Here is a 26,975-nt window from a genome sequence, read left to right on the forward strand (position 1 = left end):
ATCTCCCCCAACAATCCATGAGTCCACCTCTGGCAAGCAATCTATGAGCCGGCACCAGAAAGCCGAGCGGTGCTGCCTGCAAGCCGGTGCGTACACATTCAGGATACCAATCCGCGCCTCTCCTGTCTGTCAACCCATCCAAACTGCCCGGCCTAGAACGAGCTCACCTTGTGCAAAAATCTCTAGGGCCAGTGCCTGCCATACAAAAATGCAAATCCCACCACTCCTACCAACTGCTGGGGACCAGATCTCCAAGCCTCTCCCAAGGAGAAGGTGGTGTCGGCGTGCCACATCTGCTACTGAGCGAACATATGCTCCTAAATCAAGAGGAGATCAACTCACATGCCTACCAAAGCCCGCTATAGTTCCCGACATAAAATCAGATCTGCAGCTGACTGCACGCACAGTCATGAAGCCCGTGCACATTCCAACTCACCACCGTCAACTCAAGGAGATGGGATGGTAGTGAACAAGGCTCACTTGTGTGTGGGATCCTACTCAAGGAAGCTAGATTTTAGTGACTTTGTCAGTGGTTTAGGGGGCGAATAATCAGTATCCGTGCGCCACCAAACCGTCGCCACTGGCTCAATCCCCACTCTCCGAGCCCAATGCTGCATGAAAGAAACATCTACACCAAACACGTCGGTGCATTGCTGAAGTGTCCAATAGTGGAGCTGTGAAAAGACTGCCTCTGCAGGTAGGCGGATCACGGCTACAGCCAAGCCTGATCCAGGCTTTACTGGAGAAAAGCCAAGCTAAAAATATGCAAAGCTACCATGGGCCAACCAGAGATCCATACCTTGAGGTCCCATCCATTCGTCCATCATCTGGTATACCTGATGTTCCATAATCTCATCAAAAACCTGTGGGGTCCACTTCTCCATCCCGGTGGAGCCAAAATGGAGGATCCAAACTAGATGGGTGCGGGAGCTCACTGCACTGATGCCCCCTTTTTGGGGCTGTAGAATCAAAAAGGTCAGGTCCAAGGGCATAGGGTACGTATCCGGGATGGACCTATGAGAAGAGGTTGCATCCTGAGTGGGCTGCAACCTGGGAGAGATAGGGATACAAGCTTGTGTCTTCCCCTTACCCACAGCAGAGGAGTCCAACGTCGGGCCTCGAGGGGTGCCCAAGAAGGCCCCAGGCGAGGCTACTGCTGTCTATGGAGAGGGAGAGGGGATTGACAGGGAAGGGCGGGTAGTGAGAGTAACCATCATAGGAGGGGACGGCAGAGAAGGCTGAGGTGAAGAAAGTGCAGAAAGAGGTGCTAAAGAGGGGGAAGGTGGATCCTTGGGGAGGGGTGAAGGCAGCTGGGTGGGGTCAAGTGCTGTCATTGCAGCAGGGGGCGTAGAATGTCGTTGTGGTGGTGGTACCTGTGGACCCTGTGACGCCCTCTTGGGTCTCTGAGGGGGGGGCCGGGGGCACTGGTGATGTAGAGATCTCAGATGCCCACTCTTGATGCTGCTCTGGGTCCTGTGATGGGTGAGGAGTCTTTCCTCCAGAGGAGCCCGAAGAATGTCCCGAAGTCGAGGGCACACTGTTTGGGTCACGTGATGCGCCTGCCTACGGATCACCACCAAGAGCTCCATGTACCTGAGCCGGTGCCTGTGCTCTCCTCTTGCGGTTGGCCTGATATCTTTGATTCTTTTTGGCCCATTTGCTCCTCTTCTTTTTCCCATCCTTCATCCATCTTCCCTCTGAGGGCTCCACCCAAGGAGTCTGGGACTCCACCAGTCGTCGCTTAAAGTGTTGGTGTACCTGCCTGGGTGGACTCTGAGTCATGCCCTCTCTTGTGTCACTATGCTGCCCTCATGACTCCTGCGAGGAGGGATGTGCCCTGCTCAAACAATCTCTGTCTAGGTGTCCCTTCTATCTACATTTCAAACACTGCCCTGGTAGACCAGAGACCTCCGCACTCTCGTAAAGCGTACCTCCCTCCAAAGTCTCCGAAAGTAGCACCTTTGGAAGTGTGTTTGGGCTCTCTACCACCAGCCTGAGTCGAGGGACTCCTTCATCCGTCACCATTGCCGCCTCTAACTCTAAGGGGTACTCTAAAGCTGTGCCAAAGGCCTGCCTTATGGAATGGAGGATGGACCTATACTCCCTTGAAAAACCCGAGAAGCGGAGCGTCACAAGAAAGCGGGGGACATGGTGAGTCGAGTCCATGTCCTCCACCATAAATCCATGGTACCATGGGATGAGATAAACCAAGTGAGGGCCCAGGAGAATAGGGCTCCTCACCACGAGAGCCAGAGCAATATCCAGGGAGCCAAGCTGTAGGAGGAAACCTCCGCATCTGTAGATAGTGACCTCTTGAATGTGGTCACCATCTAGTGCCAGGCTAGCCTGGATCCAATCCCTGATCTGTCTCCTTGAAGGAGTGAGGCCAACGATCCTTCCTATCACTGCCCTGTTCTGAAGAAGATTCACTATGTGCTGAACCTGTTGCTTATTCGAGGGTGAAAGAAGCACTTTGACAGCTGTGGGTATCAACGATGCTGCCATGGAGCCCCTCTGGCCAGACCAAGGGTCGCTATCAAAGAGCCGAATCACTAGGATAAGCAGTAAACTGCACCTCCCACAAAAAGGCGGGAATAGGGAAGAAGAAGGTGAAAAGAGAGGGAAGGAAAGCACCCGTGGGCCGTGAGGAAAAGGTCCGCCAAGAAAGCCCCGAACACGCCACCGCCCAAGAAGAGCCTCTAGCTGAACTTTGGATAGGAGAAGACTTGAAAGTGGTTAAGTAGAGGAAGGTTGAAAGGGAGCCTCGCAAAGATGCTTGCACAAGCAAGCTCAAGCTCTCAAAACCAGAATGGGAGTGGAAAGAACAAGAGCTATGTTGAGGCTTGAACTTCAACAAGGGACTGGCTGTAACTTCAAGAGGATAGCAAGCTGAACACTTTCGCCAGTCCCAGCACAAGAGGCAGAAGGGGGATAGGACGTTGAAGAAGGCCACTCAATGCGCTGATGGGACTGCTGGTTGGTCGATCGATGGCCTGTGCGGAGCTTGGGCACTGGAGGGGCACAAGACCTGTCTACAGCCAGCCCTTGGAAGGCGGGCTGCTGTACGTGGCAGCCACAGCTCAAGTGTTGTGGCAATAGACTCGCTTTTCACCGCAATGCAATGGAGGCGAGCGAGCTAGGAGCAGTCTTCAATCACGAGAGCAACGCCTAGCTGCTGAACAAGGTCGCGTGCTGGAGCACGTCCTTGAGAGGCGAGATGAACGGGAGCCACAGCCCATGCGGTGAGCTGTGGCGTCAAGACGCAAGGGGGGTGTCGTGGGCTCAGCACGCCCCCATCTTGGAGTCCCGGTGTAGCGCGCGGTCGATCAACAGCCGGGGAGAAGACCAAAGCAGGCTGGAGGAAGCCCGGGGGGGAGGAGGGAGGCATCTCACAGCTCACGCAAGTTGTCATCCCCACACCTAAAACATTTCCCCTCTTTGCAAAAAATGGCTATTTGCTAAGGGGAAAACTGCGGTTTACCTTTAAAGGCTTTTGGTACTTGGTTTCCCCTGAGCTTCTACCGCTGAAATTCCCTCTTCTGAGCCTTGCTTGCATATTCATTCAACTCGCCACACTGGCTGCGTGCATGATATCATGTATGCCCTTAAGTTGCTAGGTACTAACCACAGCCTGAATCATGGGCCTTTCTTGAGACCTTCTTGAAGGGGGTGATTTGGAAAAATGCATCCCAAAATTTGTTGTAGGCCTCTACTATATCTTCTGCATCCATATGCAAGCTGTCCCAAGCAACAAGAACATGGTCTTTTCACTGCTTGGGCATAAACTGTTGGCAGAATGCTTTCTTGAAGCCCTTCCACTTTCTTGAAGCAATGCCAGCTATAGTCTGTGCGCTCCACCATGCACTAGCCGTTACTGTCAGGTGTAAACTAACCATGCGCAGCTTCAAAGACTTTGAAAATGTCTCCGTGCCAAAGCTGCATCAAACTATCTAATGAGCTGCATGGCTTTTTCTGTTTGGCCATACTGGCCTTTAAAAGTTGTAAACCTAGCAGACTTCCCACCTTCCTTAAACTCCTTGGTCTTTGCTCTCTTGCCTGACTTCTTCTTCTTCTTATGCCTTGGCTTCCGTAATCCAAAAGAAGAAAATGACGATGAGGATGAAGAGCTAGAGCTAGAAGAAGAAGAGGAACTTGAAAAACTATGATGATGCTTAGCCTTTTTCTTCTTGGGAGGCATACTCTCTTCCTGACTACCTGCTTTCCACTTTTTGTTGTCCTCTTTTCGAGATTTCTTGCTCTTCCTAGAAACATCATCTACAAGAAGAACAAGAACTGCGTCTAGGGATCTCTTTTTGATTGTCACCTTCTAGGTTGCCCCAAAAGAAACTCTCTATTGCTCTTCCTATGCATGAAAATTTACAAGCCTGCAAAACAATAGATCCCTTCTAGCTTCCATGAGTTGTGCCAGTAAATGTATGTGACTTGCCTCAGTCTTTGACTGCACACTCTGCTCTTGCAGAGTTGATCATTCCTGGCACTCTCCTCATGAGAGGGCATGGCATTCTATTGTGAAGCCATCACTGCAACTTATCTGAGATTTTGCAAGCTCTCACACAGATAGAGTATGCAACTGATGCACCCGCCTTTGCTTTCCAAAAAGAAATACCTCAACAAGAGGTGTATTGCATTCACAACTTGTGCCCCAGTAACAAGCCATCACCTCAAGGCATAAACCACAAGGTTGCCTGAGCATCAACTGTTGTGTTGCCTCTTTACTGGCTACTGCAAAAAGCACTCAAAATGCATCTGTTTCCCCTTTTCTGAGCACAAAGGCATGCATCTCTTTACTTGTACAAATCTTTTTTCTGACAAGAAATAATTGACCTATAGGTGGAAAATTTACGTACCAAAGAGATGAACAGACTGGTTAGTCTGTGACTGACCCCTAACCAGAGTAACTGACTAAAACTAGCCTTCGATAAACAAAAGGGCAATGATCTTCTTATACTACGTCATATACTTCATAAATGGCCACAATGCAAGCTTCAGTCACTTCAATCACTTAGCACAACTTAGAAACAAACTTCAACAACAACAAAGGTGAGGCTAGAATGTCTTGCTCAATGAAAATAGCACACAATGCACCCACTGGCCCCAAATGCCTTAGCGCCCCCTACGGTATTTATTTAATGCTTCTGAGTGGAAATGCTTTACAACAAGGGTTCAACCCTGCACTGTTCCTCTCTGCAAATCCTCTACATGTCTTCAAGGCATCTAATCCAAGTGCACCACTAGAATTCCCATTGGCAAGGCATACTCACGCATCCACTTCTGATCTGACCCAACTAAGGGGTATTCAGGCATCCAAACCACTGGCAAATTGAGCTCAACGCAGCCTCAAGGCTATCACATGCATCCACACTGTCCTTAGGCCTACCACAAGAACACCCTTGCCTCTTGGTGCTTGCTAGAACCTGTAGGAGTCCTAAAAGGACTGCAAACAAAACGCATGCACTGCAAAAAGCTGCAAAGCAAGAAAGAACAAGGAAAAACAAAACCTGAAACCAATTTCCATTGTATGTGGCAGAGGGGCGAGCTTCTTCCTCAAACCTATCCTCTATCGCTCCCCGCAGGGTGCAAGTGTTTTCCAGCGATCAGGATAAGAGAGAAAGGAAGGTAGAGAGTGGAGGGTGAACAAGAAAGAGCTGTAGAAGAAAGATGATCCACAGATCTGCCATGAAATGACTGCCTAGGAATATGTACTGAAGTCCTCCTAAGAGAGCATGCCAAAAGTAGCAGGGAAAGTTCCTCCTACAGCCTGCACTCGTCCAGAACAGCTCTAGAAGCCACCACGCAGCCAGAAACACATGCAGAAAGGTCCAGCAAAAGACAACCTCGGGAATCTGCTGGAGACAGCCGTACGAACGCCCATACAGTCGGTATGAAAATTTTCAAAAAGTTGAAAATGACTTCTGGCACTTCTTAGAAATGTGTACTTGCCTTGGAACAGCTAAAACAAGCTTAAAACGGCTGAAAACAGACTTGAAACAGCTAAATCAGCTCAAAAACTGCACAAGAACAACTAAAAACGTCCAACACCTCTAGGAGAGTGAGGAGAGAGAGATGGAAGGTGGGGAAAGGGCATGCATACACATGCATGACAAAAGGCACCTCCTCCTTGCCATTTGCCCCTTCATTAAAGTCCTAACCCCCATACCAAGGACAATGTTAGTTGTCCTTGGGCCCAACTTTTAGACTCCTCTTTTAGAGCCTTTGCCTTGCCCCTAGGACCTAGTAGTGCACCTAGACTTTGCCCCTAGGAACTTCTAGGAAGTGTACACTTCCTTTAGCCAGTCCCTCACGGCCAAACAATTACAACACATAGCCACGGTTAACCTCGGATTAAGCGTTGAGTTACGAAGATACTTTACATCACTTTTCACGTCCCCATGACATACCCTCCTCTTAAAACAACAAACTACCTAGGTTGCTACGAAAAAAGTACAGTGAAAGTAAAGTAATGCAAATAGGTAGAAATAGCCCATACCAAAATATACATCATCTGTAAGATACAACTTGTAATGATAATATGGGCTAGGAGAGCTCGAGATTCCATCCATCCTCTGCGTCCAGTATACCTCACGGCAGAAATACTGTCATCAAGCAGCATCTCCGGTGAGACAATCGGTGTCACCAAGCGATCTCCAAATACATGAGCAGTTTGAATCAAGGAAGGGGAGACACTACCCTCCTCTCGAGCACGAGGAAATGCTCTGGATCTGTGCTCTATTGAACCTGTAGGAGCCTGTACCACAGTGGGCACAAGCTGAAACACATCCAGGTAGGGCTGTAAAATCTGAGGTGACTCAACCAGGTCACCCTCCTCCATCCACCTCGCATCCAGTGTAGGATAATTCCTGAACTTCACCGAGTAGCAACAAGAAACTCTACCTTTCACTTTTCTTTCTATATGTGCCAAAATCTGTTCCGGAACCAAGATTTCATCCAATTCTTCCACCTCGGGCTGATCCTCATGAAGCAAGTCGGCAAGCACATCACCATGGAAAGGCTTCAATAAACTCACATGAAAGGCATTGTGTATGGTCCAAGTGGCAGGTAGCTTCCGCCTGTAAGCTACATCATTAATGCGATCAAAAACTTGAAAAGGACCATAATACTGCATCTTCAGCTTTGTGTACACTTTGGTCTTGCCTTTCATCTTCCTGAGTCATGCTTTCTGAAAACGCAGCAGCACCCAATCGTTTCAAGAGTAACTCGACGCGATGCTTATCTACTACCCGTTTGTGCTTCTCTTGGCTTTTCTGGAGGGCTGTTTTGGCATTCTGGTAAGCAACATCCAAACTTTCCACAAATCTGTCTGCTTCAAAAATCTTATCTTTCGTATGTAGAATGGGAGGTACCTTCCGTTCTGCCACAATTTCAAAGGGGGCTTTCCCTGTGGACGAGTGTACAGTGTTGTTGTAGGCAAACTCAACACGTGGCAGAAATTGCTCCCATTTGAATTGCCGATCAAAACATAGCACTTGAGAAGATCAAGGGAAGTGGAGTTGGCTTCTTCGGACTGCCCATCAGATTCAGGATGAAAAGAGGATGAGAAATACAGTGTGGTACCCATATTCTCAAAGATACCTCTCCAGAAAAGACTTGTCATCCGCGGGTCTCTATCACTGACAATTGATTGAGGCATCCCGTGATGTTTAAACACATGAGGCATAAAGAGTCTCGCCATCTGGTCTGCTGTAATTTTCTTCCTTGCGGGAATGAAGTGGGCCTGCTTGCTGAATCTGCAAATAATGGTCCATATCCCATCATGACCCGATGGTGTACAAAGAAGATCAAAGATAAAATCCATGGCAATGCTCTGCCAAGGTGGATCGGGAATAGGTAGAGGATGCAGCAGTCCAGCCGGCTTCTGCCTGTCATATTTCACCTTCTGGCACATGATGCATGTCCTGACATATGCCTCGACATCCTTCCTCAATGATGGCCAAAAGAAATAGTGCTCCACATCTTTGATGGTGGCATCAATGCCTCAGTATCTTGCATAGGGTGGAGCATGACTCTCTGTCAACACTTTGGGCCTCAATTGTTTCGTGACACACAGTCTGCCATGCATCATCATAAATCCATCTTTGAGAGTATAGTGCTCATGCCTCTATCCATCAACCCACTGAGCACAAATACGTGAAAAATCAGCATCATGGGCATTTTGATCCTTCATGTCATCAAGCTCATCATGATATGCAATGGTCACTGCTGAAACTTATGGCTTAACAGACACTGCATCTGGACTGGGCTTTCGTGAGAGTGCATCTGCAACAACATTCTTCTTCCAAGGCATATGCACAACCTGAAAATGAAACATAGAAAGAAAATTTGTCCACCTCATATGCTTCTCAGACAACTTTCTCTGAGTGAGAAAGTACCGCAGTGATTGATGATCGGTCTGAACATGAAAATCAGCACCCAAAAGATAGCATGTATGACAACCAACATCTCTTTCTCATAGATACCAAAGCATAAGTACCCCTCCTACAATGTTTCCACATGCATCTACTTGGACAGCGAGGGGTTTGTGAAGATCTGGCAAAATAATCACAGTCTGAGCAGAGTTTTTCCTTCAATAGGTCAAAAGCTGCAATTTCTTTGGGACCCCATCTGAAAGTGACCCCTTTCTTCTGTAAGGCATGTAAAGGAGATGCAATCTCTGCGAAATACCAAATGAACCTCCTGTAGTACAAGCACAAGCCCAGAAAGCTGCGTACTTCATGGATGTTCTTCAGGTGTGGCCAATTCCTAATGGCCTCTACCTTGACGAGGTCCATCCTTGGAAACAATGTGCCCGAGAAAATGGATCTCATGCATGAAGAATTCACTTTTCTTGGCATTGACAAGCAGCTTATGCTTTCCGTAGCTCCTCAAGAACAATGGCTAGGTGCTTCCTATGTTCAGCCTCATCCTAAGAGAACACAATGATGTCATCAAAGAAAGTGCCAACAAAGGCTCAGTGTTCTCTAAAAATCATGTCCATCGTTCTGTTGAAGGTGGCAGGTGCATTGGTTAACCCAAATGGCATGACAAGAAACTCGTACAGACCAAATGTGGTACGAAATGCTGTCTTGTCGACATCCTCTGGCTGAATTCTGATCTGGTGATAGCCACTCTTCATATCAATGCGGCTGAACATTCCAAACCCTGTAACCTATCCAAAATATCATCTATCCTGGGTATAGGGAATCTATTCTTGATGGTAATCTTATTGAGGGCTCTGTAATCAATGCACATCTGCCAAGATCCATCCTTCTTCTGGACCAAGAGCACGGGTGAGCAGTAAGGTGAAGAGCTGGGCTGAATCAGCCCCTTCCCTAGCAGGTCCTTGACCTGGTTCATAATTTCCTCCTGCTAGGCTACACTAACCCTGTAAGGAGGTCAGTTAGGAGGGATGCTACCAAGGATTATATCTATCATATGGTCTTCAGGCCTTTCAGGAGGCAACTCCTGTGGAAGTGAGTCAGAAAAACATTCCCTAAACTGAAAAAGAAAATCTGTCCGTTGTTTTCCCAAATTAGAAAAATAAGACTCCTCTTCTACTAACTTCTTTTCAAATGCAAACACTAAGTATGCTGAAAGGTGCTTTTTCATTACGTTGCCAATGGCAAAAGCAGATACAACAGGGATGGATTCTCCCTTCAATTTAGCATCAAGAACGTGGGTTTTGCCACGGTGAGTGATTGTGATTGTTTTATTCTTTGTATCCAAAACAGCCCCAACACGAAAGTGCCAAGGTATCCCCAGTAACACATCACAACCATTCAACGGCATAATATAGAACTCTTATGTGTCCACGTAGCTCTGAATATGCATCCGCAGCAGCTTGCCTATCACCGAAGTAACTGACTAGCTGAGTCAAGGACAAGCCATATCTGCAGACTACATCACACAAAGGACCCATCTCTTCTGCCCGTATTCCTAACTTTCCAGCCAGCTCTAGAGAGATGAAATTAGCCTTGGCTCTCAGATCGAAACATCAGAGCCATCCAGTCTCTTATCTTGCCTCATGCCCGGCATAACTCTGTAGCATCAGTATTCTGAGCCGCCCCAATCAAGTCTGGCAAAAGACCAGCAGTGGGCTTAGGCTTTTTATTCTTCTGATCAGTCCTCTTTCCCTCCTTGTGCTCACCCTGCTCAATAGGAGAGAACTTCCGCTTCTTATGTGGGCATTCAAAAGCCCTGTGGCCTTCCTCCTTGCAAATATAAAACTTGTTGGCATCAAAAAGAATTTGTTTTTCCTCATCAGACATGCGGGTCGGCACTCGCCTCTGTCCTGCAACAAACTTTGCCTTCATGGGCTGCGAAAACTTTCTGAACTTCTTAGGGGATTCCGTCTTGCTGCCCTTTGACCTTGATGTCTCCTGTGAGCTTCCTTTGAACTAGGAAACTTTCCCTTGCATAAGTGCATAAGCGGTAGTGGCATTCTCAACCAGACATATTAGAAACCCTTGTCTTCGTGCAGTAGTCCCTATTGGTAAACTGAAAGGAAAGAAGAGAGTGAACACAAACTCAGAATACTTGCATATAGAATGAAGAAGAGTGAGGTCCTTATGTAGGCACCTCTTACAAGCTCACTGACATCACTGATGACTTCAGAGCTCCACAATCATCTCCTCAATCGGCTCCTAGATTATCTCAATCATCCTATGTGGCTTACCACTACCTAACTGTGCTTATGGGCACCTAGCTGTGCCTCTAGCACTCACACATAGAAACCAAGGTGTGCCTGAGGCATACGCCTTGAGATATCCCAACAAACCCCCCCTCAAGGGAATGCCTCAGGCTATGTCAAGGATACAGCTAGCACAAGGTGTCTCATGCCATCTCATGGTGGTCATGGATCTATCAATGGCTAGGATCTCAAGCTAGCAAGGGTTCCCATTGGTGTAAGGTAAACAAAAGGAATACAAAAAAACCTTCCAATGGTTATCTCCCCTGCATGTACATGCACACAATGTCTACAGTAGGTACCATGGAGTATAAACACATACACATGGCCTACATCATAAGGTAACCAAAGGTGTTTACAAAACACACAAAACACAATAGTTTATTTCATTCATTTTGGAGGACTATCCAGGCTGAGTACCTTGACTCAACATAAAAAGAGAGATCTGGAGCATACATAGAGATGATTTAAAAAGCATAATCTTCAAAGGATGCCTCATCTTGTGGAGGCACATCAACTGAAAGTAGATTGGCATTTTCTATCTTTGAAGTTGCTTCCTTTTTTGCTCTGCAAAACTTCTCATGATGATTGTTTTTGCAACAGTGTTTGCATGGATTGATTTTGAAGCAGTCCTTTGAGAGGTGATTTGTCTTCCCACAATGATTGCAAGGTGTAAACTTGCCCTTCTGGATTTTTATGGCATAAGCTATGTCATTGCCTTTCCTGAGCTCCATGTGCCTTTCTTCTTCTTGGAGAGCAGAGATAATACCTTCAAGATTAGGATTAGGAAGATTTTTCAAAGTGGTAACAATATGATCATAATCTTCAGGCATACTCTTAAGCAACACTGCCATAGCATCATCTGTAGTGATAGGAGAGTTGATAGAAGCAAGTTGAGTCATAAGACTCCGCATGTAATTGACATGGGCAGCCAAAGGAGTGCCACTAACCAACTTCAATTCAAAGAAAGAAATTTTAAGTGATAATTTTGAGATGTGAGAGCTAGCACCAAAAATCATGTCAAGCTTCTGAAGGAGACTCTAAGTCAGAGATGTGATGAATATAATCATCTCCTAAAGCAAGAGCAATGATACCATATGCTTTCTCCTCTCTAGCAGGATCCCTTGCCGAGAGTGTCGGAGCTGAGGATTCTCCAGCATTGAAGGCTGTAGAAAAAGAAGTTGAAGTCGGTTTGACAAGTCTCCAGAGGTTTTTCCTCATCAATGCAAATTTCACCTTCATCTGCCATGTGTGGAAGCCCTTTCCATTGAACTTATCTATATTCAATATGGTAGCCATGAGAGGGTCTAACCCAGGTATTGGGCAGTGTCTTCTCTCTTACAAGGCTAGAATAACAACTGAAAGGCTTCAAAATATAAGCATTCAATGTAGCAAAGACTAGTGACCAAATTTCAATCAATGATGCTTTTTCTTACATGCTTCACAGAGGTGGGTAAAATGAAAGCTTTCCAATCAAAACCAGGTATAGCAACTCAAAGCAAAGCTGAAGCCACAGTTGTACTGATGCTATTCAAAACTTCAAAAACTCAGAAATGCTAAAGTAGCATTTTATGTAGCATAACTTTCAAAACTTTGTCAAAACTGTCAAGAACAAAGGACTGAACTTGGAGGGCTTGTTTCTCACTCTCCAAAGCAAAGAAAAAGGGGGTTTCTGAGGCAAAAGAAAGCTAAAGTACCACAGAAAGTCCACCGAGGAGAAAGGGCGCAAATTCGCGTCAGAGCGCCATAGCTTGCCTCTTCATTTTCAACTGGTTTTTCTCTGTTTTCAGCTTGACTATGCAGCCATTGCTGCTCAGATTTCAGCACAGGATAGCTCAAAATATGGAGAAGCTCCCTCTGAAAGGAATTAGAGAAGCATGGAGCAGTCTCAGAGAAAACGCAGGAAGGAGAGTCGACGATCTGTGTGAAATGACGACGAGCAAAGACAATGAAACTTCAATTCGTTGCAGCCAAGGGTTCGCCCCTTCGAGATATATCTCCAGCAGGAAGGGCGTGGAGAATGGCAGAGAAACGGAGGAGAACAGGCTTAAGCAAGTTTTGGGAAGAAGAGGAAGAGATGGTGAAGAAGAAGATGGAGAAGAAGATGATGATGTGGCAGAAATGGGATCAAGGGGGATCAAATGGCTCTGATACCATGTTGGTAAACTGAAAGGAAAGAAGAGAGTGAACACAAACTCAGAATACTTGCATATAGAATGAAGAAGAGTGAGGTCCTTATGTAGGCACCTCTTACAAGCTCACTGACATCACTGATGACTTCAGAGCTCCACAATCATCTCCTCAATCTGCTCCTAGATTATCTCAATCATCCTATGTGGCTTACCACCACCTAACTGTGCTTATGGGCACCTAACTGTGCCTCTAGCAGTCACACATAGAAACCAAGGTGTGCCTAAGGCATACACCTTGAGATATCCCAACAGTCCCGAATCTCCTTTGGCAGCCCGCAGCAATATCTTTCAATTTGCTCGGACAGCTGTACATGTCTGTAAGAATTCACTGGCAGTAGGGCTTCCCAAAACTTCTTATTGTAGTCCTCCAAATTTCTGCAATTTGCAGCGTCCAACTTGTACCAGGCGGTCATTATATCCACCTCAAGAGTGGTAGTGAGCCATGCTGCTGAGAAGACCTACTTGAATTCGACCCAAGTGGTAGGTGCTCTACCTTGCAAGAGGAGATTGGTCCACCGTTGGAGCGCATTGCCCTTCAAAAAGGTTGCTGCCTTTCAGACTTTGGAGGATTCTGTGAAGTGTCCACCTGAGTAGGCAGTATCAAACTGTTGCACGAATGCCAAAGCCTTCAATCTGTCCTACATCCCATTGAAGGTCTCAAACTTGGCAGTTGCCCCTCCCTCCTTGTAATCTTTCAATTTGCCTTTAAGGGTGAGATTGTCATAAACGGGGGCTGTAAAAACGGTGGGGGCATCACTCCTCCCGCATTCGGAGCCATTCCAGCCGTACCCATGGTGGGGTTTGGCATTCCAGGTCCCACTCCCTGCATCTGTGGCATATTCCAAGTATTGCCGATTGTCCCAGGCATTCCTATCTGCATTCCAGGCTGTATACCAATGTTAGAGTACATCATATTGGCATTTGCAAGGGGCATTCCCACATCATAGGTTGCTGGAAATTCTGCATTCCAAGCTGCGTGCTACCCATAAAACTACCTGGCATTCCGGATGCCTTTGCAGATGGTGCCACCATTACCTGAAAAACCAATCCCCCTCCCAAATATCATGGATGCATCGTGGGCTAAGGAAGGGCTTGCTGTCCTTGATTGACTGAATGAAAGTTACTGGCAATACCCACTACAACGGGAATCGAGGGCACCTCTAACGTGGAGATGGTGCCACCATTACCCCTCCCAAATATCATGGATGCATCGTGGGCTAAGGAAGGGCTTGCTGTCCTTGATTGACTGAATGAAAGTTACTGGCAATACCCACTACAGCGGGAATCGAGGGCACCTCTAACGGCTGTCCACTGAAAGGAACATGCCTAGAAGTCTTCTTATGCTTCTTATGTTTCTTTTGAGCTGCCTTTTTGCTTCCAAGGGAAGCAACAATAGGGGGAGGAGCTTGCATAATCTCCGTGACGGCATGTTGCAACTGCGACAACACTCTTGCTACATTTTGCATTCGCAGCTGTAAAAGAGCATTAGGATCCAGCTCCTCTGCCTCATCTACCTCATCCTGTGAGTCCTCAGTGGCATGCTCAGGAGAAATTGGATGTGCCCCTCTGTCCTATTGATCATCACCCCCGCTGATACTGTGCTCCTCTTCAAAGCTCTCTGATGCTCTCTCTTCATCCTGTCCCTCCTGCTCAGAGATGGTCAATAGGGCTCACAGCCATGGAACCACTGAAACAGGCTTTGATCTTCTTCTACTCAGTCATAAACTTCATAAATAGCCACAATGCAAGCTTCAGTCACTTCAATCACTTAGCACAACTTAGAAACAAACTTCAACAACAACAAAGGTGAGGTTAGAATGCCCCTGCTCAATGAAAATAGTACACAGTACACCCACAGGCCCCAAATGCCTTGGCGCCCCTTACGGTATTTATTTAATGCTTCTGAATGGAAATGCTTTACAACAGGGGTTCAACCCTACACTGTTCCTCTCAGCAAATCCTCTACCTGTCTTCAAGGCATCTAATCCAAGTGCACCACTAGAATTCCCACTGGCAAGGCATACTCATACATCCACTTCTGATCTGACCCAACTGAGGGACATTCAGGCATCCAAACCACTGGCAAACTGAGCTCAAGGAAACCTCAAGGCTATCACATGCATCCACATTGTCCTTAGGCCTACCACAGGAACACCCTTGCCTCTGGGTGCTTGCTAGAACCTGTAGGAGTCCTGAAAGGACTGCAAACAACACGCATGCACTGCAAAAAGCTGCAAAGCAAGAAAGAACGCGGAAAAACAAAACAGGAAACCAATTCCCGCTCTCTGTGGCAGAGGGGCGAGCTCCTTTCTCGCACCTTAGGGCCCAGGACAATCGTCAGGCTGGACCCCCCTGAAGGTCTTTATTACTTGAGAATTTCTGAGTACAAAAAGTTCAGCGTACAACTCCTATTACAAACTTCAAAACCTGAAGAATTTACAAGAGCTCTTGGGCTCAAACTTTCTTGACAACATGCCACTTGTCCAAAATCTAGACTAACTCTAATTACATGCCTCAAAGGGCAAATTCTGGGGTCTTTGTAGCACTTGGTCACACGAGTGATCTCCCAAATGCTTGCTAGGCTCCTGTTGCTTGGGCGTTCAACCCCTCTTAGCACCTGTAACAATTAATTAAAGCGCACACAACCATGCCACCCATTAATCGTTAGCACTTTTGCATGCAAATAAATTCTAGAGTAATCCTAGTCTCTATGGGCCCCCCCACCAAGCAAACATGTGCACATAAACAGAAAAAATTTCTTTAGTCGACCGAGGTCAACCCTCTTGGTCGTAATTAAGGGGCTTGACCATCAGTCGAAGCGCCTTAATTATGGACAAGCCTCTCCAACCGAGGTTGGCACATCTTGGTTAACCGAAATTAACCCTCTTGGCGTAAGCCAAGTCTCGTTGACCGAAGTCAACACTCTCTGACCGAAGTCAGCGCTTTGGTTCTTTGGTTAACGGTAGTTAACCATCTTGGCCTAAGCCAAGTCTTCCTAACGGAATTAGGCTTACTTAACCGGAGTTAAGTATCTTTAACCGAAGTCAATACTTTGACCAAATAAATATGACTTTTTGCTCCAAAGAACCCAAGGGACTTGCAGCAGGCCGAGCTGGTCCACAAGCCTGCTTGAGCACAGGTGGAGAGAAGAGAGGGCCTCGCAGTCCTCTTCCAACCCACCTGTGCGCAGCAGAGTTCCAATGCTGGGCTCAAGGGCTGTAAGGGCTGCCTAGGGTCAGCCTTGGGCCACGATGCAGCACCAGCAGGGTGCGCCTTGATGCGCAAAGGGTGCGGGCTGCAGGGCGGCCTACAGCGACCACAGGCGGGGCTGCCGAACAGCAAAGGCGGGGGGCCGAGGTGGTAAGCAAGGGCGTAGGATAGCATTTAAAATGGTTTTATGATAAGAATGTAATTCTGTATGGTTCAGTCTCATATTAAATTTTGAGGAGACACCATGCAAAAGTATCATCTTGATGAGATGGGCTGCATGTTCAGGACAGCATATGGCTGTCCAGATCATCTCCATGCATCCAGAAGGATGTAAAGGTGGCATAGGGTCACCCGGGGTGATGATGATGTGGCATCCTGACCACAAGGTGCTAAAACAGACAGTGAGAAACGTGGCAGCTGTACAGATTGTACAGCATTGATGTGGCAGTACCCACAGAGGCTGTTGATGTGGCAAATGCCATGTGGACCTATATGGTGATGACGTGGCAGCAGCTGCTGATGCAGCTGCTGACATGGCAGTTGGGGTTGGCTGGCCAGATCCGCTGAATGGTCTTTAGGACTGTTTGTGCCCTGCCCATCTCATGGGCTATGAAAGTGGGTTTTCCACTCCCACTCTCCATCATCATATTCTCTTCCCACTTCATCCCTTGCACTTTGATCTTTCACCTCCCATCTCAGAAATTGTGCAAGGACACCTACTGACATCCAGTAGACAAGAGAATGGTTTCCAAGAATTCTACTTGTCATGGAGATGCATTTTCTGCCTCATTGGGCTGTAAAACAACAGACCTACTTTCTCTCTTTTACCTCTCTATTGCATGAACTATTCTTGGTGAAAGATTGCTTCTGCTTGTGCATCACACGCATGGTGACAATGCATGTGCGCACATGCACACATATTTATAAGGAGTTCTCATTACATTAACAGCTATGAAGTATATAGATCCTCCATTGCCATTGTGGTAAAGCTTTCTGGCCAAACCTTAAACTAATCTACTAGAACTTCATGCAATAGATAGATGCCCTTTCTTCAACCCCTTTTTAAATTATCATTCAAGAGAGAGTAATATGGGATTAAAAAGATCTTGGTCAAAATTCCTTGAAGTTCAAGGCCTGTACCTTTCTAATACACAAAACACATCATGGCATCCATCTCACTACATTTAAGGATTTTTATCTTAAAATCTAGCATGGAAGCATACAAAGGGATACCTGAGGAGTGGCATATGGTGCGTTTTGTCCAAGAATCGATTCAACTGCAGAACACCTATAGAACAGTTCTGTTGGCTGATACAGCTTCCGATCAAAGCTTGACTGAATCCAAGCAACAGATCTCATCTGTAAAATAAATGAAGCCATGGTGTTTTTCTCAAGTTTTGTAGCTGCTGTGTCACGCCAGTATGTGGCTACCATGCAACCAGAATAGCACTCCTCCCACAAGAGATCAAAAGCTGAAAGGAGAAGAGAGCACTGCACAAGCTTTTGAGGCAAGTAAAGATCCGAATTGCACAAGGCTCCAAGGATTGTAACCAGTTCTGGACACTCCCAATCGCGTATACTTACATCCTCCTTATCATCACAACCTTCCCATACAATACTTTTCCAAATACTTGAAGATTTATCTTGCAGCTTCTTTACAACACATTCTACCTTCACAAAATCTGTTGCACCAAGTTGCTTGAAAAGACATCGCCAATTCGATAATGCAACTTCTCTTGGCCAGCCTTGACAAGCTTGGAGGTAAGCAGGATCTATTTCTGTCCACTGTACTTGCAAACCCTTCAGAATTCCTTTGACATCGACAGGAGAACCAAAATCAACTCCAAAATGTAAAGGCTCACTTCCACATATTTTGTAGCCACTGTCTGTAACGATGATGGCATTTCTTTGCAGCTGCATCAAGATATTTGCCCGATCTATTTTGCAGTGCTTGCAATTGGACTGAAGGTGCACAGTGACAAAACCCAAATACTGCAGAACAAGAGACTTCTGCTTTTTCCAAAAAAAATCATTCTTTATGGCAGGCAATATATGTGCTGTTACTAATTCATGTCCCATTATTTGGCCCACTCCAAGTCGATGGAGCATTAAGCATACAAGACTTCTATTCTCTGATTCCAAAATTGAATAATCATTTTCTTTACAATTGAAATCAGGACCGTCCCTTTCTATATTTAAAGGATCTAGTAACGAAGCATGGATGGTTCTCAACTCAGAGTAAAGTAAAGGAAAATCTTCTAAGAGAGTAGTTGTTTCATCAACAGACCCTGCATCAACACAGGGTAGCCACACAGGGCCTTCTTCCATTGAGCTATATGTCCCATTTGACAAAGGGATAAAAGAGAGATGTCTCAATTTCCGCAATTCCTCAGCTTCAGTTCTCCCTTGAGAAAAGTAAGGGGCTTGTTGCGATTCACTAATAAAGCACTTGTGAAGGGCAACCAACCAAGCACCTATCCATCTTGGCCCCAGTGATTCCAATTCCTCTTTCCTTGCACATAAAGATTCCATAAATGATATGAGCACCCGTAATCCATACATCTGAATCCCTAACCCAGATGCTAGAGCAAGATTGATAACTACATCCCTGTGAAGATAATGAAGACCCAAATGTTCCGTCACAAGTACATCAGGCAGTAGTCTCCTGGACGCTTCGGTCCATCCTCCAAGGAGAACACATGGCAGTGCCCATTCACCTTCCTTACCTTCAACTGGCAAACACTGGCTTGCACGAAGACCAGCCAAAATCATGCGTGGCAACGAAGAGAAAAAACCTTGCAGTTCACCCTCTAATGGGATGAAGCTCATTAAAATGGAGGCAGCTTTCCCAGGATTTTGTTTAAAGCAAGATAACTCTTTCAGTACTTCAACTGCTTTGACACATACCATTGGTATCTCTGAAAGTAACCACTGGTTCCATGCACTGTCTGTATCCAGCTCTTCACGTGAGGAAGGCAGTATAAAGTCCCCCTGAACAATAAACTTCAACCCATATGAGCGTAATGGAAGAAAAGAAAATACTTGCTGATGCTCATTACAGGCTTCATAAACCCCAACAGAAACCTCATGTAGAGGGAACGCCAATGCAATCTCTGTTGTTTCAACTCCTGGGCGCGCAACAGCAGCATCAAACTTCTGTTTAACAACTAACCATGTAGCGCAGTTCCCTCCATCTAATACTCTCACAAGACCATCTTCCAGATCCTGTCGCTGCATAACACGTATTGAACCTGTGAGATCATCTTTGATTGTGATAATACACAAACGGTGTAGAAAAAGGAGGAGAGACGGTTGGATATCGCTCAATTTTGATGACAATAGCTCAATCTCGGGCCCTTCCACAACTGAACGTTTGAGTGGTAGAATCATGCATGTATTCCATCTTTGTTTTTCATGCCCAGTCAAATTTTCTGTTGCAGATAAAACTTCATCAATCGAATGCCAATCAATGACAGGTGGTATCACAGTAGGAAGGATAAAGCCTATATTTCCATGAGATACATCAAACTTAACATGGAAACCCTTTGAGTGTATCTCTGGAGCATCTGTTACCTACAATCACCAACATTCCTTGCAAATATAAATGCTTAGAAAGAAAGCTCAACTACACTTAGCTTATAGCAAAAAGGTCAGGCAAGCCAAAAAACTGCAAAACTTTACACCAGAAACGTGCATGGACATTTAGCAACCACAACCTCAGTAGTGCTGCGGTTTACAAATTCTAGAGGTGAATTTCCATGATCACATACTACTAATAATCACAAACCTCGGGGATGCCAGAACATTTCCAAGATTGCAAGGATTAGCCTCTAGAATTCAAGTTTTGTGGCTCTAGAATTTATTATTGAAGCGCAAAACAGGCTACAACTAGATTCTGCAAGGGATACAAATCTACTGGAATCAGAGAAAAAGAGAGCATTCTTGTGCTTTTTAGTCTTGATTATTAAACTTGAAAGAAGAAACAAGAAACAAGTCTGCAATAGATAAAGGAAACGATAAGGCATACACGGAAAACTGATTTGAAACCAATGCCTTTGTGACCAATATAACCAGCTGCTGACCCAGACTTTGTAGAGCTGCCCACGTCACACAAAGCTTTCATGTTAGCTGGAGTGAAGCCACATTCATTGTTGATCACTACAATTCTTTTACTCTGTAGCACAAATACCAGCATAGCATCCAACCCTGACAAATACTGATTGTCATCTGCATTTTGCACCTGAAAGTGGCATAAAACTGTTAAAACACCCATACAGCTTCCATTACTTCAAGACCTACTCTAACTCATGAAAAGGCAATAGACCTTAAAGCACTGCAAAAAAGGATGTCTCGTAGTTCATACACAATGTGGACCTTTACATACCAGTTCAAGAACAAAATGTGAGTCTTGAGAGTACAGCTCCCGAGAAAGGCATTGCAATGCTCTTCCAATCCGAGCATGCTGCTTTGCAAGAAGACCCTGCTCCTTGCTATGCAGATCAAGATCCATTCCAAATTCTTCCTTCCGAATCATTGCAATCAGATCTCTTGCATCCTTTTCAAGTTTACTTTGATGCGGCACAGATTCAACACCCTCTGATGTGGCAGTGCCTTCTTTGGATGACTCCGTTGCTGGATTTGTCGAGCCAGCAGCTCCACTCTCAACAAATATCTGCTTATTTGCTGCCATGTTACCAGAAGTATCCATATTGTCCTTTTCAGGATCATTCAAGCTGCAAGTTTCTGACAGCAAGACCTCAGTTCCATCCTGCACAGGGAGTTCTGACAGTATTTCGGCACTTGAATTACAAGATATGCCTGGCGCAACCAACAAGGAGCGAAAGTCGCTGACCCATTCTTTGATCCCTAAGGCCATGCCAATTTCATGCAGCTTCACCCGATGTTCAGGAATGACACAAAAATCAAGCATAGCTGTTGCAGCACTAGGAATAATTCCAAACAATGCTGGAACAATCACACTGGCAGCAAACACAACAAATTCTGAAGGCACAAAACAAAGAAAGTCGAAGACAAACTGAAGCGCCTCCCAATGTTTGTCATACAATTTACAATCTTTATAGTTCGTAGGGGGCTCAGGAGAGAAGCTTGACCAAGAATCTGTACCTTCAGATGCATAATAGTTGGCCCTTTTCAAGACCCGCTTATTTTCAATGATAGTAGGATGTTTCCTTTTCATTCTACCACCTGTGTAAGATTTTCCCACTAGTATTTCCATCGCATGTGAAGCATGAGATTTGAGAAGAGCTTGAGGAACACAATCAACCCCTCCATACACTGCCAATATTGAGATAAATTGTACTGCTGCCTGTTCCCCACAGCCCTTTGCAGCAGCAGCCAAAAAGCTATCAACCGTTGCAGATCCATCAATGCGGAGAATTAACCCATCAATTGTTAACAAGCATACTAAACCCCCAATAGGACCTTCTTTCTCCAGCCAGTCAAGAAATGGACCCAGGGTGGGTGCAAAAACAGAATCCCATTCTGACCATTGTATAAGGTTACACAACATGGGTGCCCTCATCAGACAATGTTTAGCATCAGAACTCGTCACACTCCCAAGCAAACCGACTCGATGCATTGCTTGCACTTCAGCAAACTCTTTACCTTCAATTCTTGAAATCTCACCCATCTCTGAACCTTGAAGAGCCTTTGCTTTAGTTGCAAGTAGAGCAGAAGAAAAGATGATGGAGGAATTCAACATAATACCATCATGCAAAGGCTTTACACAGTTCTCCAATAAATGGAAGCACCATTCATCCACATCCTGCAAATGAAATTGTCTACAAAAAAGCTGCAAGAATTCCTTCTCAGTTAAATCATTTCCTTCACCAATAGCCAACTTGGCCTGAGAAATAAAACACCGGGCACGTTGTTCAGGGAAAACTTTTTCCCAATGTCTTCTCCGGGCAGTGCTCCTAAAAATACCTAATATCTCTTTTGAAATACTATCCCAATTCCGTTCAATGAATTCTGAAAAACCTCCAAACATCAAGCAAGAAAAGTCTTTCAAAGAGAAACGTTGAGCCAGCTCCTTTTCAAACTTTGTCATTCTTTTCAGTAAGGCACAACATCTCTCTTCATCAGAGGCCCCCAATCTGGGCGTGCTAAGAACAATGTCAACTTCCTTGCAAATCTCACCAAAGATATGAACAACTTCTTCCAATACCTTATCAAGACTTGGACCTCCTTGATTTGCATTCGAACCTGCAATGTAAATGTGTGTGATAACAAACCCGTCTGTATGAGAAGATTTGCAAAACATAAAAATAGCTGGGTGATTGACAAGCTATATGAGATTATGATCATCTTTATCATATTGAATACATTACAAATTGGGTGCACTTCAAATGAACATCACAATACATCTCTCTATGATTTGTAGCAGCAAATTTGCTTTAAAGGCTGATTTCTTTACACAACTAGCTAGGGATGCAAATGCTCCGATTCAGTTTTTATCCTCTCATATTTCTAGTACTAGATGTAGAGAGAGGAAAGCAAAATATAATGCACAAAATATTTGCTTTATCTATGAAGAGAGAGGAGTGTAAAAATATACTACACAAAATATGTCACACACAGAGCTCTTACCAGAGGCCAAAAGACAAGCAAACACTTTAATGTTGGAGATATCATAGTCAAAGAGTGTGTTGGTGTGAAGTGTTGGTGTGTAGTACTAGGTGATCTAGTACTAGTCTATGTGTGTGAGTCTTGTGTGAGTGCCACGTGTCATCATGGGACTTATCCCATATACACTAGGTGCTAGTGTGTGAGTGAGTAGCCTACATAAGGCTTGTACTTCAGTTGTCTTGATATACTTGATGAATGAATGAAAGCCTTCTTCATGTCTTCATTTGAGCATTATTTCCTCACACCCTAACTCTCTCTCTCTCTCTCTCTCTCTCTCTCTCTCTCTCCTTTCACCATGTTTCTAACATGGTATCAGAGCCACCTTCCATAGCTACCACGTCACCCTTGCCCTAACCCTAATTCATCACTCTAGCTCAAGCTCTTTTATGTCTTGCAGCCCCCTCAGTTCTGCCTCCTTCCCTTGCAGCCCTTTGCACTCCTACCTGCCCACCTAGAACCTCCATAGGCTGCCTCCATAACCGCCTCTTCTTGCAGCCGTACAGCGTACGATCTGACGTACTGCCATGTGCTGCACCCACCACACAATTTGGTCCGTTTGGTGTTGTTGCCTCCGTACTGCCCATACCAGCTCTACCGATGTGACGCACAACTAGCCCTCCGTACAACTGCCCCTGCCGTACGACTGACCGTATGACATGCTGCATCTGCCTACGTAGCTGCCATACCAGTCATCAATACAACTGCCTGGTCTGCTGCATCTGCCTGCGTAGCTGCCATACGACTGAACGTATGATCTGCCAGCTGCCGTACAGGTCGTACGACTTGCCCTAACAGTTCATGCTTTGGAGCAGCTGCTGCTCACGACGTTTTGGAGGTGCTGACTTCGCCTCTACTCCAGCCCACTACTTGCTCCATGCAGATTTCAGACCTCTAACTGTCCCGAAAACCCTAAAAGTTGATTTTTGCAATATCTTCTCAGATCTTCCAAAATGTTTAGAGCTTTTATGATTTGAGGGCTACTGAGTGTTGCAAGAACACTCTACTGCAAGAAAATTTGAAAAGCCCCAAATTTTTCCAAACCCTAATTTTCTGCTAAACCCTAATTTTCGAATTTTAGGGCATTTCTGTATTTCGCATCCCCTGAGCTGTATTGAAGTCTCTTTCATGTAGACATTTGGGGATTTCTCAAAATTCATGTAATTTCATTACTATCTTGTACATTCATTTGGGCATTTTGCCTCCTTTGGGCATTAATTGCTCAAATTTGAAGATCTTCGCATTCGGTGACTCTCCGATCGGCACATTGAGAGTCATGACATGATCTCCCTTGGTAGCTGCTCCTATGGACTTCATCGACACATCATTCGAGGGTATCCAAGCCTAGTTCTTCACCGACATACCTCTTCGCATCAGGATGTGCACACTCTTGTGCAGTAGCTACTTCGAGATCATGGGTTGCCCTTGCTATGCATAAAATGAATGAAAATATTTCTACGTTTGAGTTAAAGGTTCTCAGCCTTGCGTTGTCCCTCTAAATTGAATGTCTTTGGAGTCAATAAGAGGTCCTCTGCCCTGGGTTGTCCCCCAAAATTGATTGTATTGTGTTTTACTTTAGTTGATGGTATCAACTACCCAATTCAAAGTGCTAGTTGGACTTGCTCTTTGCAGCATTGCAGTGGAGGGGGGATCGGTCTACTCTTGCGTGTTGGATCTCACACTCTTTGCTCTGAAGGGGGGTGTTGGAGATATCATAGTCCAAGAGTGTGTTGGTGTGAAGTGTTGGTCTGTAGTACTAGGTGATCTAGTACTAGTCTATGTGTGTGAGCTTTGTGTGAGTGCCACGTGTCATCATGGGACTTATCCCATATACACTAGGTGCTAGTGTGTGAGTGAGTAGCCTACATAAGGCTTGTACTTCAGTTGTCTTGATATACTTGATGAATGAATGAAAGCCTTCTTCATGTCTTCATTTGAGCAGTATTTCCTCTTGATATTCGTAGCAATACATGCCTTCTTGTAGGGAAGCATAATCCTCACACCCTAAGTCTCTCTCTCTCTCTCTCTCTCTCTCCCTCTCTCTCTCCCCTTTCACCATGTTCGTAGCAATACATGCCTTCTTGTAGGGAAGCATAATCCTCACACCCTAAGTCTCTCTCTCTCTCTCTCTCTCTCTCTCTCTCTCTCTCTCTCTCCTTTCACCATGTTTCTAACAATACATGCTTTCTTGTAGGGAAGCATAATCCTAAGATGGATCTAATCCTAATGCTAGGGGATGGAGCACGACTCTCCGACTAGGGGTTTGAGTACCACTTGTAGAATCCAACCTATTAACTTTTTAACCCTTGATTTTAACCCCGAGGGTAAATTTGACCCTAACCAACCATGTATACCGATTATGCCATTAGTTGAGCATCAACATAAACCAAGCTATGTTCAACGTAATTCTTGGTTGGTGTGCCTCATGTGTGATGTGATTCCCCTTAATGCACACCCCAAATATAATGCAATAAACCTAGATCATGCATCCCAAAGTTCTGACAAAGATTGACTTTGACCTACTTTGATCAGTTGCTTGTTGTGCTTGTTCATCCACATAGAGTGCAATAATGCTGAAAGCATCTGAATTCCTCTTCATGTACATTCCACGATCCACTTCAATTATGAACTTTCAGAGAGAAAAAATGCTTACTTGCATGCACGAAGATCTATGCACCTTTCTGTTCCTATCAAGTTATGAGATTCTAGCCTAGAGCAACCTGGAGCTTGTCTGAGAACTACTATCTACACAAGTGTTTCCACAGCACAAAGGAAGCGAATCACATTAAATAATCGATGAACAGGTCATTCTGGGCAGGGAATGTGCTTCCGCATTCGCCCCCACCGTGGCTGTTTGTCCACACTCAGATGATTATGCCCTGAGAGGCTTGTAATTTTTTATATTTTGTTACCACGGGCTGTATCCGTTTTGTGATCACAGCCCGCTGGCCTTTAGGTCTTCTTGTACTCTCGTTTTCAAGCAATATAACTAGCACTACTTTTTGCGTGTAAAAAAAAATGTGCTTCCGCATCAACTGCCAAATAGACTGGCGTAAAGAATGGCAACCCTGCCAAGTATGGATAAGGCTAGGAATATATTAATCGTTTATGGCCCAAAGCAGTAAATACAATTGCGTACTCCATAATCAGAGTGCAAGTAAAGCTACTTTGACATGAAAAACAAAACCTTGTTTTGCAAGAGAACCTATAAAAAAACAAAAATTTCTCCACCAGTGAAATAGCCTTACCTTTGAGATCAAGCTCTTTGGATGTTGGTTGTCTGGCTGTCACCATTGCAATCTCTATCCTCTCAGGATCTTCTGCAGTGATTCCCTTGCTTTCATAGGGATTTTCCATAACTGCATCTTTAAAGGCATCATAAAGGCTATCCCAATGTCCAGCTTTCATAGACAACACCTGTCAAATTCCAAATAGCAGTAACAATCACTTCTTTAGATCTACCTTCATAAGACTAGAATATATCCAATCTTACACAGCTCCTGCTAGCATTCACAGAAATAATAAAGCTAATCACACACGAAGTTTTCTTGGCCCACACTTTTTGTCGCCTCCACGGCAGCAATATCAAAAGTGACAAATTCAAACCAGCCATTAAACACAGGCCAGTGGTTTTGTTCTTGCAGCAGTGCTGCTCCAAGGTGGCTGGCCCATTTCTTTTAAACATCAAGAGCTAGACTTTGTTGAGCAAAGTTCTCAGCTTATGAGACATAGATCTTCTCCATGATCCATGCCTTGAAGGCATGCACACATAGCTGCTGTGATGCCCACACTTCTTGTCGCCTCCACGGCAGCAATATCAAAAGTGACAAATTCAAACAAGCCATTAAACACAGGCCAGTGGTTTTGTTCTTGCAGCAGTGCTGCTCCAAGGTGGCTGGCCCATTTCTTTTAAACATCAAGAGCTAGACTTTGATGAGCAAAGTTCTCAGCTTATGAGACATAGATCTTCTCCATGATCCATGCCTTGAAGGCATGCACACGTAGCTGCTGTGATGCTCAGTTAGAGCTACCTCTGATAAAGGATATCTAAGTGGTAATATAGTCAGTTGAGCTTACGGGTCGAAACACAAGATGGGATGAGCTTATGCAGAAGTTCCATGCACTTAAGATGTTGCAAGGGTGACCCATGTGGCAGTTAATGCCTTTAGCCACAGCTACAATTGAATCAGTAGACTACAAAGTGATCGCTTAGAGTCCTTAAAGGG

The 26,975-nt window shown here is 45.2% G+C and overlaps 1 protein-coding gene across 3 annotated transcripts in view; it reads right to left on the reverse strand.

Annotated features, from left to right (window-relative positions):
• LOC147885162 (protein NO VEIN-like) overlaps positions 1 to 26,975 on the reverse strand; it is a 167,722-nt gene that overhangs the window by 78,037 nt on the left and 62,710 nt on the right. For all 3 annotated transcript variants that reach the window (XM_087397678.1, XM_087397676.1, XM_087397679.1), the window contains 4 exons: positions 25,998 to 26,166; positions 20,489 to 22,329; positions 20,132 to 20,344; positions 17,338 to 19,677 (listed from right to left, as the gene is read on the reverse strand). In XM_087397678.1, coding sequence (XP_087253804.1) covers positions 17,338 to 19,677; positions 20,132 to 20,344; positions 20,489 to 22,329; positions 25,998 to 26,166 — 4,563 coding nt within the window. The remainder of the gene's footprint in view (positions 1 to 17,337; positions 19,678 to 20,131; positions 20,345 to 20,488; positions 22,330 to 25,997; positions 26,167 to 26,975) is intronic.

The sequence above is a fragment of the Dipteris shenzhenensis genome, chromosome 26 (genome assembly GCF_047967505.1).
Source record: "Dipteris shenzhenensis isolate YYH24624 ecotype China chromosome 26, Dip_SZ_1.0, whole genome shotgun sequence".
Classification (NCBI taxonomy): Eukaryota; Viridiplantae; Streptophyta; class Polypodiopsida; order Gleicheniales; family Dipteridaceae; genus Dipteris; species Dipteris shenzhenensis.